We start from the raw sequence: 13,652 nt of genomic DNA on the forward strand, positions 1-13,652 counted from the left end.
ATTAAGTGGATAATAAGACCAAGTGGCTGTAGACATTAAAGGAAGGGCTTGCAACAATCCCAGGAGCAAGAGGATCTCTGGACTTGACCTCAAAGGCTCTAGAGTTGTGCCCTTGAATCACCTGAACCACACACTGTTTCCGAATCCTTTCCACTGGAGAGGCAGCGTAGTGCATGGACTAAGAGTACAGATTCTGAACACTGCCTGAAAATGTTAGGTCCTGGCTCCGACTGAATTATGGGATTAGCCAGTCTTTGCCAAGTCACTCAGTCTCCCTGTCTCTTAGCTTTCATTCCCATTGGCAAATAAAGATAATAATAGAACTACTTCGTAGGAAGAGTAAATGAGTCATTATATGCAAAACACTTGAAACAGTGCCTGGGGCATAGTAAGAGCTATACGGTGCCAACTGCTCATCACCCGGAGAGATGAACCTGGTGCCAGGGCCTTTGAAGCCAGAGTAAGAAATTCTGGCACTGGCAAGCAAAGCACATGACCTTGGTAGAATTACTTATTTTCTCTGGAATTGATTCGTTTCTTTCTGTATGATATGATGGTAATTATATCTCTCTGCATTACAGGGCTGTCATAAAGACCAGTGGAGGTAACGGATGCTGAATTCTTGAGAAGCTCAAAGTCTTTTTATAAATAACAAGTCTTATTATTTCCCTTTGGATTATTTGGTTTGTGTATAATCAGTGCAGTTTCACACCTTACACTTTAACACAAAGAATCATGAGGGGAAAAGCTGGATCGTGGTGGTGCACGCCTTTAGTCCCAGTACATGGGAGGCCAAGACAAGTGGATCTCCATGAGTTCAAGGCCAGCCTGGTATACAGAACAAGTTCCAGGGCAGCAAGGGTTACACAGACAAACCACATCTTGACAAACAAGCAAAAATATCATGAGGAAAGAAAATCAACTCCTTCATGAAATGATGATGGATCGGCCAATCAAGCTCAGTTCCGAAGTCACTGGAATTGTTTCATGATTTTGAAATACCCAGCATTCCAATAGTTTAAAGTTGATTACAATGAGAAGGGTTCTAAATGGGGGTGAGGGCACTTAGTTCCCAGTTCTACTGTTAATTTCCTGTATCATCTTGGATGATTCACTCTCTTAACCTGTGCCCCTATGGTCTGAAAAATGATAGAAGTGTGTCTATAGCCCTTTGAGTTCCTCTCCACTTACTGTATTCTATGCACTAGGGGCTTCTGGCTGCCATTATTCCAGGCTGGAACTCAATCCTATTTTTGTGCAAATAGCTCCATGGCTCATATTCTCTCTCTCTCTCTCTCTCTCTCTCTCTCTCTCTCTCTCTCTCTCTCTCGTTAGGCTTCTGCTTGAATGTTATATATACAATGTTTGTGCAAATTTTTATAACTCTGTGATTATGTATCTTGTGGCAGACATACTTCTGAGCATAAAGAAAGCTGGTCACTGAGGTCAACTACCCATTGGATCTCTGCAAAATAAGTCCTCTTCGCCAGAATTTTTTTTTTCGAATATAGTATTTGATTAATAGAAATATCCAAAAGTATATGCCAAGCTTCACAATGTTTTCTCCTCTCAAATTTCCTGCAAACACAAGCCCAGATTACCTTGTAGATACCCCAAGTCTATGAGGCAACTCTCTACTTACAGCTTGTCTTGACTCTGTAAGATATGAGCACTTTAAATTAAATATTTCTTTGTAGACTCTCAGGAAATATTTGATCAAACAAACATGAAATGGAGAAAAGGTATTAAATATTTAAAACTGTACATATATATACATACATATATACACACATTCTATATAACTGCACAATTATATTTAACAACATGCTACATGCAACGTTAAACTGTTAGGGAAAATACCAAAGGAAAAAAGCAGTGAATGAAATTAAAGAATCTTCATTGAATTCTCTTTCTTTCTTCAAATTAATAAAATCATAATTAGGAGCTGTGGGATCTAATAGCTCAGTGGTAGAGTTGTTTCTTGGCATGCATGAAGCCCTAGCTTTGATTCCAGGACCAACAAACACAAACTAAAACCAGAACCTCAGAATTTGAGTGTGAAAGACCATCACTTACAAGCTGCACAATGTGGGTTTCCTTGAATGCCAAGGAGTCTTAAAAACACATACACCTCACATTTAGAGTCTAACCAGCATTACTGCAAATTAGGGGGGAGAAGGGCTTTGGACAGTGCAGGGTATATATTGAGCAGCAATGTTAGCGGATGACGAGTGTTATGTCTTCTCTTATAATAAAAACATCTTTTTATTAAATTTTATCATGCAATATACTTTGATCATGTTTTTCTGTCTCCTATTAGATCCTCCCCACCTACTCAATTTTATGTTGGACTCTAAACAAACAAACAAACAAGTAAACAAGCGAATAAATAAATAAATAAATAAATAAATAAATAAATAAATAAATAAATAAATAAATAAATAAATGGAAGAAACAAGCTGGGCGGTGGTGGCGCACGCCTTTGATCCCAGCACTCGGGAGGCAGAGGCAGGCGGATCTCTGTGAGTTCGAGGCCAGCCTGGGCTACAGAGCGAGATCCAGGATAGGAACCAAAACTACACAGAGAAACCCTGTCAGGGGCGGGAGAGATGGTTCAGAGGTTAAGAGCACTGACTGTTCTTCCAGAGGTCCTGAGTTCAATTCCCAGCACCCACATGGTGGCTCACAACCATCTGTAATGAGATCTGGTGCCCTCTTTTGTGTACATAATAAATAAATAAATTTTTCAAAAAAAAAGGAAGAAACAAAAAAATCCATAGAAAAGAAAATCAAAACCAACAGGAAAATGACCGAAAAGGCAAAGAAAACTGCTCTAAACACACAAAAAGTCCGCAAAGCTGCCACCGAGTTCGTTCCGTGGAAGAAAACCGCGCACCTACAAACCGCAGGGGCACAGGCCGCCCGGAAGAGCGCGCATGCGCGGCCTGCCTCTTCCGCCCACGTGACCGGCACGTCCCGGCTTCCCAACATGGCGGCGCCCAGCGGCGCGGGCTGCACGTGAGGAAGCGCAGTCGAGCCGGCGTCGGAGAGTAGCGCGTGTGCGCCGCTTTCTCCCGCGTGGAGCCCGCGGATCCCCTCCCTGCCTCCCCGAGGCCCTCGCGGGCCGCCGCCCCTCGGCAAACCATGAAGACCAAGCCGCTTTCCCACAAGACGGAGAACACCTACCGGGTGAGCGCGGGAGTCCAGGCCGGGCGGGAGCCGCGGGTCCTCCTGCCTCTGCCTGACCGGCTGATAGCGTCACTCCTGGGCCTGCAGAGTGCGGGCAAAGGCTGGGCTGCTTTGCCCACTCGCCCCGGGCTCTGGCGAAAGTGGGAGGCTGTGCTACTGTGGTAAACATGAGTTCCCGGGGAAGTTAGGAAGTTTGAACTGCAGATCTCGCCTTTCCACGGTGAGATCTGCTCTGTCTCGGCGATTCCCTTCCCTTCAGGCACATGTATTGCCCTGGGAGATTTCGTGCACACTCGTCTCCCCCTTTTAACTTTAAAGACTGAACTGAGGGGCGTGGAGCGGGCGGGCAAGCGGTGAGTGACTTCCAGCTACTGTAATACTTTCTAGTCTTTCCAGATCCTGTTGTAACTGAGTCCGCCTGTGTTTTAAAAAACACACTTGTTGTCATAATTTACCGAGATCCCTGTGCTTTTGGTCCCGTGTGGAATCTGAAAGACTCAGCAAGGGTCTGCTTGTCAGCGTTCATCCAGCTTCCTCCGTCAGTATGGAAATTGTATTTGGAAACCGTACCTTAGGAGGTAGCATTGGTATTGCTCTGGCGTGCAAGAAGCCCTAGGCTGGCTCTCAGCATACCTACACCCCATCAAAACAAACAAGTAAAGGTGTGGCGGCTAGTGTCTGTTGTCCCAGAACTGAGGATGTAGAGGCAGGAGCATATGAAGTTAAATTTAAAAGTCACCCCCTTGGCTACATAGTTCCAGGCCAACCTGGAATGCATAAGTCAAAACAAAACAAAAAAAAAACGACAAAAACAAGTAATACGGAAATATAGCAGTATTTATTACTGTCAAGTACTAACACCGTGCATGTTCAGAGTTCTTGCATTTACTTTCTTTGTTTCATCAGTGATAGCCAAGGGCACTGTTATTTGTGGTGACAGCTCATAGAAAGCCTACTGAAGCTCTGAACATTCTACCTTCAGAGTCTGATGTGATTATGGTATAGTATACTCCAGTCGATATCAAGATATGATAAGCCTAAATGCTAATGTGTCTTAAATGTGCTTTTCTTTGCAGTTTCTTACATTTGCTGAAAGACTGGGCAATGTGAACATCGATATTATTCACCGTATCGATAGAACTGCAAGCTATGATGAGGTAAGAGGATGTGATATTAGCAACCCTCAGACCATTTTACTAATATAAGTAAGTTGTTTTTCAAGACATCTTTAATGTGTTGTCTAGTAAAGAAAGCACACATAGCAAGTACATTTTTGTTTGTTTGTTTGTTTGTTTTTCCCCGAGACAGGGTTTCTTAGTGTAGTTTTGGTGTCTGTCCTGGCTGTAGACCAGGCTTGCCTTGAACTCACAGAGATCCACCTGCCTCTGCCTCCTGAGTGCTGGGATTAAAGGTGTGTGCCACCACCACCCAGCATAAGTACATTTTTAATTCACTTTAAAAAGTCCTCAGTAGCTGTGTGCAGCTAGCTGTTGCCATACTGAAGAAGTGCCATCCCGGGTGGGACATTTCCATCCTTGCTACAAGTTCAGTTGGTGATGCAGTGTTAAACAAGCCTGACTTGATTTGGAGACTCTTTTCTCATGTACACTGTAAGCGGGTGTACAGTCCTGTATTTTTTTTTTCCAGCTCGGATTTCAAAGTGATTTTAATGAAGTCACTTCCTTAGGGTTTAGTTTCTTCCTCTTTAAAAGGAAATTTTGCTAGGCTGCACGATTTTCCCGTCCTAAGCACATTCCTCACTCTTGTTCTTCTGTGAAGAATTGTCTTCCTTTTTGCTGCATGCTTCTGCTAGCCTTTGAAGGTCTTGTGATGTAGACACCTTTAACTGGGGTTTTAACCTCGGGTCGTCTTCGTGTGTCACTAATCAGATTCCGTCCTGAGTCTTGGCGTGCTTTGTCTCCTAGCACTTTAGTGTGTTAAGTGGTATCGTGTAGATCAGCATCAAATGCTTTGAGAACTCACAAAGGGTATCAGAAAGGATGTCAAAAGAGAATCTGCATACGATGGTATGGGAATTGAGTTTTGCTGTTTGTGCAGGTTTTAGTGTGGCGAGAGGACTAGAATGGCTCTTCCAAGCCGAGGGAAAAGTCTACACAAAGCAGCAGAAGCTAGGACATATGTGTCACCTTTAAGATACTACAGAACTGTCGGTCGTACAGATGTGCTTAGGGTGCATGTGTTTGTGGTGACTGGAATAGGAGAGGAGGGTGGCTGGAGAGATGGGAAAGATCATAAAGAGTTTTCATGTGCCAAGCAAGTTTGGATTTTATCCTGGAGCTAGAGGATGCTCTTCCAAAATCGTACCAGGGGAGTGAGTGACCAGGCTTAAGATTTTGGGCCTGCCTGTCTAAACCAGCTGTGAAGATCTGATGGTCGTCTAAATGAGAAACGATTATGGTAGTGGCACCCAAAACAGAAGAAAAGTTTCAGGGATAGTAAGTAGAGTGGATAGGAACTGGGGCCTACTGGGTATGTGTTGAGAAAGGGGATGGGATTAAGGTTTTTTGGTTACAGTTGCAGGACGGTTGAAGATACCACTCGGCAATATAGATTTGTGAAGGTTTTGTGTGTGGTGACACATACTTGTGATTTCAGCAGAGGCTGAGGCAGGAAGATTGCCAGTTTTAGGCCAGCCTGGACTGCATAGTAAGACCCTGCTATTCACGTGTGCTATCTATCTATCTATCTATCTATCTATCTATCTATCTATCTACCTACCTATCTATCTATATGTATATATAATGCATTAAATGCTAATGAGAGAGAGAGAGCACAATTCTTAGAGGAAGATAATTAGCTGCACTGGAAACTTTCTAAATTTGCCGTGTAGTACCTGTGACCATGAAAATTATAGTGGCCATAGGATATTTGGGAGAAAAGGACAGTACCAGAAAGCATACTGAATCCTAACTACTAGACCGTCAGGGGAAACATTAAAAGACATTTGACTAGCAGGGTGTGTTGTTACGTCTTTAATCCCAGCACCTGGGAAACAGAGGCAGGTGGATTCTGAGTTAGAGGCCATTCTGGTTTACATATCTTGCTTCAGACTGGTTATGCTACATAGTAAGACCCTGTCTCTAAAAGTGTGTGGATCTAGAGCATAGGTGAATTCAGAGATAGATTATATATAGCCTTGGGTTCAGCAGGTAGTTTTAGTAGAAGCTACAGGAGTGGTCGAAAGTACCAAGCAGTAAAATGTTAAAGATGAGCATGTACAATAAAACAAATTACATAATGAGTGTATATTGACATCTGATTTTTCTTACAAAAATTCTTAGGCTGAATGGTTCAAAATGACCTTAGTTATGCATATAGCAGTTGGGGCTTGTTGGTCTCCATTATCGTTGTCTTAGTGAGATTTCTATTACTATGATAAAGACCATGACCAGAAGCAACTTGAGAAGGAAAATGGTTATTTCAGCTTACCATTTATAGTTCATCAAGTAGGGAAATCAGGGCAGGAACTCAAGGCAGGAGCCTGGAGACACAACCTGAAGCAAACACCATGGAGGGAGCTGCTTACTGGCTTGCTCTCCTTGGCTTGCTCAGCTCGCTTCCTTATACCACGCAGGACCACCTACCCAGGGATGGCATGGTCCCCAGTGAGCTGGGCCCTTTCACATCAATCATCAATCAAGAAAATGCCCCACAAACTTTCCTCCAAGGCAGATCTAGTGGGAGCATTTTTCAGTTCAGGTTCCTTTTTCCAAAATGACACTAGTTTATGTCAAGTTGACATAGAATTAACCAGGACACTCTTCATATCATTGTTTCTCCTGTACAGCTAGACCGGCCTTTGCATCATGTAAGAATCTTTCTAAGACAGTGATAACAGGAAAGGCACCCCCTCATAAAGCCTTGTTTTGGGTGTGGCAGAGTCATTTCCATCGTATGTCTGTTGTTCATAGAGGGACTTATTAAACTCTCTATGTCCAACTTGCATTATTCAGCAACTCAGGTAGTAATTTTTAAACCAGCCATTCCAACACAGTACAATCAAAAGATACACTAATTTGATACATGCTAAAGAATGACAATAAGAAAATATTAAAAAGTCTTTACTTTCTGTAATTAAACCATTATGTTTTACTTGTCCAAAGTGCAAGACAATATATACTGTATTAAAATAATATGTATAGCTATTTGTAAAAGTTTCTTTAAACTTTCTTTAGAACTTTTTTTGCTTTTAATAAGAAGAATAAGATACCAACCAGTATATACTTTACATATGCTTTTTAACACTGGGATGTGCCATCAATATCCTTCTACTTAATGATGATAAAATTATTTTAAGTTTTGTTGCTGGGAATTGACCCCAGGACCTCACGCATGCTAGATGTGCTATCTACCACTGATCTATATACCCATCCCTAATATTTTTGGAGGGGTGGTTTGAGACAGGGTTTTTCTTAGCCCTGGCTGTCCTGGAACTCTAACCTCAAAATCAGAGCTCAGCTTGCCTCTGCCTCCTGAGTGCTGGGATTAAAGATGTGCACCACCACAGCCCTGCTCCTAATAGAATTTTTAATAGCCACATAGTACACTCAGTGTGTATAGACCATATGTTACTACGACTCTTGCCTTATTGTTGGGTTTTTAGGCTGTTTTGACCCCTCTCATTGTAATAAAGCTGCATAAACACCTTTATGTGTATAAATTTTACAAGCTATAACTTAAAAGTAGAAATGGTGTGTGGTGTGTAAGAGAGTATTTACGTTTATGCCTAAATAAAGTCCAGATTCCCTCCCCACAGGGTTGTAGCAGTCCATATGTCTGAAACAGAATGAGAGAACCTTGAGAGGCCACACATTTCTGTGTAGGCAGCTTTTCCTATGATTATTACATGGCCTTAAGTCAGTCCCTTGCTGCATCCAAAGCAGCAAGCATTGTTGTAATTCATTTGTGGCTGTTGCATTTCAAAACACAAAGAGGAGATTTTAACCCCTTAGTCCTTGTCTTGTGGTGCTGGGGTGTGGTTTGTACTCAAGTTTGCTCAGTCAGTGGTCTTGGAGTTGCTTCACTAATGGGCTCCCTTGTTCTTGCAGGAGGTTGAAACCTACTTCTTCGAGGCTCTGCTGAAGTGGAGAGAACTGAACCTTACAGAGCACTTCGGTATTTTTAATTTGTATTTTCTTCTCATGGCCATAATTGGCACTTTTCATGTTTACAACAACTAGTGATGTAGTGATGGAGAAACAGAATGTAATCTTTTTTGCTTTCTTTCTTCTTTTGCTAATCCAGGGAAATTTTACAAAGAAGTCATTGACAAATGCCAATCTTTTAACCAGTTGGTCTATCATCAAAACGAAATAGTTCAGAGCCTGAAGACTCACCTGCAAATTAGGAACAGTTTTGCCTACCAACCTCTTTTGGAGTAAGTCACATCTCAAATGAAGGCTTGATGGTGTTTATCTGAGTTTTAAGAAAGGTCATGTTTCATCAGTGGCTTTAAGTAGTGTTTATGATTTAGAAACAAGATGAGCCGGGCGGTGGTGGCTCATGCCTTTAATCCCAGCACTCGGGAGGCAGAGCCAGGCGGATCTCTATGAGTTCGAGGCCAACCTGGTCTACAGAGTGAGATCCAGGACAGGCACCAAAGCTACACAGAGAAACCCTGTCCCAAACAAACAAACAAACAAACAAAGAAGATGAATCTGCCTTTCCTGTTAATTTACTGTCTCAGAAAAAGATAAGATGTGTTGCCATAAAGCAGGGTAACACCTGCTCTGTAATCTGTATATTACACGCGTGGCTTCCGCAAGAGCGGTGTGCTTCTTTGACACTAGGGATGGGCGCCCTGAGTTCTGCAGTAACTAATTTGAATTGATTTTTCTACTCATCGGTTAAGATTTAAAGAATTTTGTATCTACTAAGATTTGAGCTGCTGGGCAGTGGTGGCGTACGCCTTTAATCCCAGCACTTGGGAGTCAGAGACAGGCGGATCTCTGTGAGTTCTAGGACAACCAGGGACACACTGAGAAACCCTGTCTCAAAAAATAAAAAGAAAAGAAAAAAGATTTGAGCTGTGAATGATGGTACATTACATAATCCTTGCACTCAGGAGGTAGACGCAGGTAGATCTTGTCCAGCCTGGGCTACATAGCAAGACAAGATCTTGTCTCAAAAACTAAAACAGCAAAAACAGAGATGACTTAGAACTAAACTGACTTTGTTTAGTTCAGAAACAATCACAGGTTATCTATATCATTAAACGGCCTTTTTTTTTTCTTTTTTAAATTGGTCGCCTCTTTTTCAATCCAGTTTAGTAGTGCAGTTGGCACGAGACCTGCAGACTGATTTCTATCCACACTTTGAAGACTTCTTCCTGACAGTCACCTCCATCCTGGAGACTCAGGACACAGAGCTGTTAGAATGGGCTTTCACCTCGCTGTCGTATCTTTACAAGTACCTGTGGAGACTGATGGTGAAGGACATGGCCAGGATCTACAGGTGACCCTTCCCCTGTAGTGTGTTTGATTGCCTTCTTCCTCTGCCCCACCTCTCCCTGACTCCAGGATACCTTCCCGGTCCAGTGCTCATTATTTCCTTGTTCAGAGTCGATTTGCCAGTCACTGTGATCTAATGTTATCTGCAGGCTGCTGTGTGTATCATACCTACTTACTTTCCTCATCAACTCTTAAAATGACTCCCACCCATCCAAGCTTGACTCGGAATTCATCATACTAGCAACCCCTGCCCCCATGTAGCCGTGATAGTTTTAAATTCTGTACCTCTTTGGCTGTGTTTTGTTCCATTTCTTCACTTAGATCACACAGGCTCTATTATAGTTCTTTGTAATATAATCCTGTCCTCTGCAAAGCCCTGAACTGTGTAAGAACCCTGTTTAAAATGCACAGCTAAAAGAGATAACCATTTTTAAATACACGGGGTTGTGGATGGAGAATAAATTCCTTGGAAAAGATTCCTATCTGTTTCAATCTGTCAGACTTAATAGAACTCTCCTTTTGGTTTTCTGATTATTTCTACTGTAATTAGCGTGGGATCAAAGATCAGCTCTGCATCCCAGTAGAAGGTGTGGATGTGGAGGACAGTGAGACCAGCGTTCTTCCTGTCTTGGCTCCTCAGAGGCATCTTTGATCTAGTCATTCAGGATTCCAGGACTTCTCTCATTCATACAGCTCAGTGAACTTGTGTGACTGCTGTTTGCTGTTAAATCACTTGGGATAGTCACAAATAAAACAGATAGAAGTCCTTGTTCTATATTTACATTAGAATGTTTATATTAAGGTTCCTGGGCACACACTGGCATGTGTAAGGGCGAGTGTAATTAGGTAACAGCCAAGGAACAGTAGGAAAAGGACAGATCACAGAGGGTCTTGGATCACTGGAAGGTCTTCAGCTCCATTGCAGGAACTCCTGAAATATCTTCTGGGACCACCCTTTGCCCTTTCTCTCTGATACTTGCCTCTTTTATGCCTTGATGCCTCAAGTTTCCATTATTGACTAGTTTTTCTTTCTTTTTTCCCAGAGCTGAGGACTGAACCCAGGGTCTGGTGCTTGCTAGGCAAGCACTTTACCACTGAGCTATATTTCAACTAGATCATTAGCCTCTTTTCTTCCTTTATCCTATATGTTGCATCAAATTAATCTACTAAAATATGATACTCGGCCACTATTTATTTGCACCTGCTATTAGTAAGGAGCTGTCAGATACTAGGTACATGGTGAAAATAGGCTAGCCATATTCGGTGTTTTTCCATCATTAGGCAGGCTAACCTTGTGGTTACATAATTAGTTATAGCTGTTGAACAGTTATAACAATGATACATATATATATATATATATATATATATATATATATATGTATCATTTATATATACAGACGGTTTAGCCTTTCCCCTCAGCTCACTGTCTAAATAATGGCGGGAATAAGAGTGCCCAGCTTACAGAGCTGTGCTGGTTAAATGAAGTAATGCAGAGGAAGTACTTGCAGAAATGTAAACTAGGGCCAGGTTCCTCTGCTTGGAGCTCAGAGTGCGCGTTTACCGGGGCTGCTTTACCCACTGCTCCGCTCTAGCCATGTCACCACTCTTTGAAATGTATGTCTTGCCTCCTTATTTCCTGAGTGTGTTATTTATTTCTACTTGCCCCATCTTTGCCCTTCCTAATAAAAAGCTCTCCATTTCACACCCAAATTCATACCGCCTTCCCGAATTCACTGTGAGTTTCACTGTGTCATGAAGTTTTTCCTGGAAGACCAGCACCAGTAGCCTACACTGCTGTCTGTGGTCTCGGCCTCTGTTGACATTCGGCTGTCTCTGTGATCATCTGCCGCATCGCCAGCACTGGTGGCCACATTGCTGACGTGTGGCTCATCGGTACCAAACTGGTACTGTTGACATTCGGCTGTCTGTCTGTGATCATCTGCCGCATAGCCGGCACTGGTGGCCACATTGCTGACGTGGCGCATCGGTACCAAACTGATGCTGTTGACTAAACCGCCCCGTTTCTCTCCTTTTACAGCTTGTACAGCACCCTCCTGGCTCACAAAAAACTACACATAAGAAATTTTGCTGCCGAAAGTTTTACCTTTTTGATGAGAAAGGTTAGTCTGATATTTTAGTGTTTACTGGTAGTAAATTGTCAAGAATCTGATGGCCAGAATAGATGTCTTTGTTACTGTGATTATGAAGTAACTTTTTAAAATCCGTAAGCAGAAGCTTGTTACTGTTTTCACCTCATGTCACCCTAAGGTTTAGTCTCTGTTCACTAATCAGTGAGCTGTAATTTGAGTCATTCTGTTACTTAGGTTTTTACAGCTGTCAGTGTACATAATATAAAGTGCCCTTTGATTGAAGTCACTGAGGGATTTCTGTAATGATTTCTTGCAAGGAAACAATAGCATAGTACCATTTATGTTTGTCTGAATTTTTCTGGTGAATTTTAGGTTTTGGTAATAAAATAAAACATTGGTATTAAGTTTCTTTTGTGCTATAAAATATAAATACTTGACTCAATTTAAAAGATAGAATGTTGCGTTAGGTTGTTTTTCTTAGCACATGCCTTCCTATCATACCAATGAATTCATCGCCTCACGTGACAGTTACAAGGGCAAGTACATGATTCCAGTAGTTTGAAATCAGTACACATGTCTGTTCCTTTCAGAAATGTTCAGAGTCTATTTAAATCTGAATATATGAAATAGAAAGTATGATTTCTTATTTAGACATACTTGTAAATGCAACTTTCCATTTCTCATTTTAGGTCTCTGATAAAAATGCACTTTTCAATTTAATGTTTCTTGATCTTAATGAACATCCAGAAAAAGTGGAAGGAGTTGGACAGTTGCTCTTTGAAATGTGCAAAGGGGTCAGAAATATGTTTCATTCCTGTGCAGGCCAGGTAAAGAGTGGGGGACACTTGAGTCTGTGCAGAAGGGCTAAACAGAGGGAATAAAGGAAAGCGGTGGGGGTGGGCAGAAGTCCTAGAACACACAGGAAGCACACGCTGGGGAGTGTCAGGGCTAAGAATGTGCTTCTGAACGTGGACTTCGGGTTCTTTGACCTACAAAATCACATTGGTCTTCGTGGTCCTGAGTACTTGGAGGCTGTAACCTCAATTGATGGTCATGGATAGAGGGGGAGACACTGTTCTATGATCAATTCCACATCCTAAGGCTAGGCAGTGTGGTTTGTACTCACTTGTAATCCCCAGCATCTGGGATGTTGAGGCAGATGGATCGCCACAGAGTTAACAGATCTGCTACATCCTCAATTATTCCATGCTAAGGTTTTAATAAAATCAGAGTGATAAGCCACAGATTAAGACTTTCTTTTAAAAATTGCTATCCAAAACTGTTTAAATTGCTTTCTCTTGCATTCCCACAGGCACTGAAGCTCATTTTGCAAAAACTGGGACCTGTTACTGAAACAGAAACTCAACTACCATGGACTTTAGTTGGGGAAACCCTGAAAAACATGGCCAAATCCACTGCCGGCTATATCTATAAAGAACATTTTGGTGTATTTTTTGACTGTTTGCAAGTAAGTTCTAATTTTTAGGAATGGGTATGTAACAGGACTGTCTGCATACCCTTTGTCGTTGCTCTGAGCTGAGCTGAGCACTGTTGGAGATTGTATTTTATCATCATTTCCTTTATTTGAATACCTACACATTGATTGATCTTCCTTCCTCCCCTGGAGAGAGAGAGAGAGAGAGAGAGAGAGAGAGAGAGAGAGAGAGAGAGAGAGAGAGAGAGACTGACTGTGTGTGTGATGTGATGTGATGCGATGCGATGCCGTGGAGCATAGTGGCTGAGAGAATTGCCAGATTTCCTCTTTGCATCTTGGTACTACAAGTGTGATTTGGAGAAGTTATGTAGAGCGCCTGTTGCTCAGTATTTTCTTATGGTAAAATGGGGCTCATGTTACCTATGTCGAGGTTGCTATGAGGGTGTTGAGTAAAGACTCCAAAGAACG

At 42.1% G+C, this 13,652-nt stretch overlaps 1 protein-coding gene across 1 annotated transcript in view; it reads left to right on the forward strand.

Moving 5' to 3' along the window:
• The first annotated feature begins 2,968 nt into the window (after positions 1-2,968).
• Utp20 (UTP20 small subunit processome component) overlaps positions 2,969-13,652 on the forward strand; it is an 83,533-nt gene continuing 72,849 nt past the window's right edge. The window contains exons 1-8 of the mRNA XM_037211919.1: positions 2,969-3,189; positions 4,266-4,346; positions 8,259-8,325; positions 8,455-8,587; positions 9,475-9,663; positions 11,698-11,779; positions 12,439-12,576; positions 13,062-13,217. Of these exons, the coding sequence (XP_037067814.1) occupies positions 3,145-3,189; positions 4,266-4,346; positions 8,259-8,325; positions 8,455-8,587; positions 9,475-9,663; positions 11,698-11,779; positions 12,439-12,576; positions 13,062-13,217 (891 nt within the window). The 5' untranslated portion in view covers positions 2,969-3,144. The remainder of the gene's footprint in view (positions 3,190-4,265; positions 4,347-8,258; positions 8,326-8,454; positions 8,588-9,474; positions 9,664-11,697; positions 11,780-12,438; positions 12,577-13,061; positions 13,218-13,652) is intronic.

The sequence above is a fragment of the Peromyscus leucopus genome, chromosome 18, assembly GCF_004664715.2.
Source record: "Peromyscus leucopus breed LL Stock chromosome 18, UCI_PerLeu_2.1, whole genome shotgun sequence".
NCBI lineage: Eukaryota > Metazoa > Chordata > Mammalia > Rodentia > Cricetidae > Peromyscus > Peromyscus leucopus.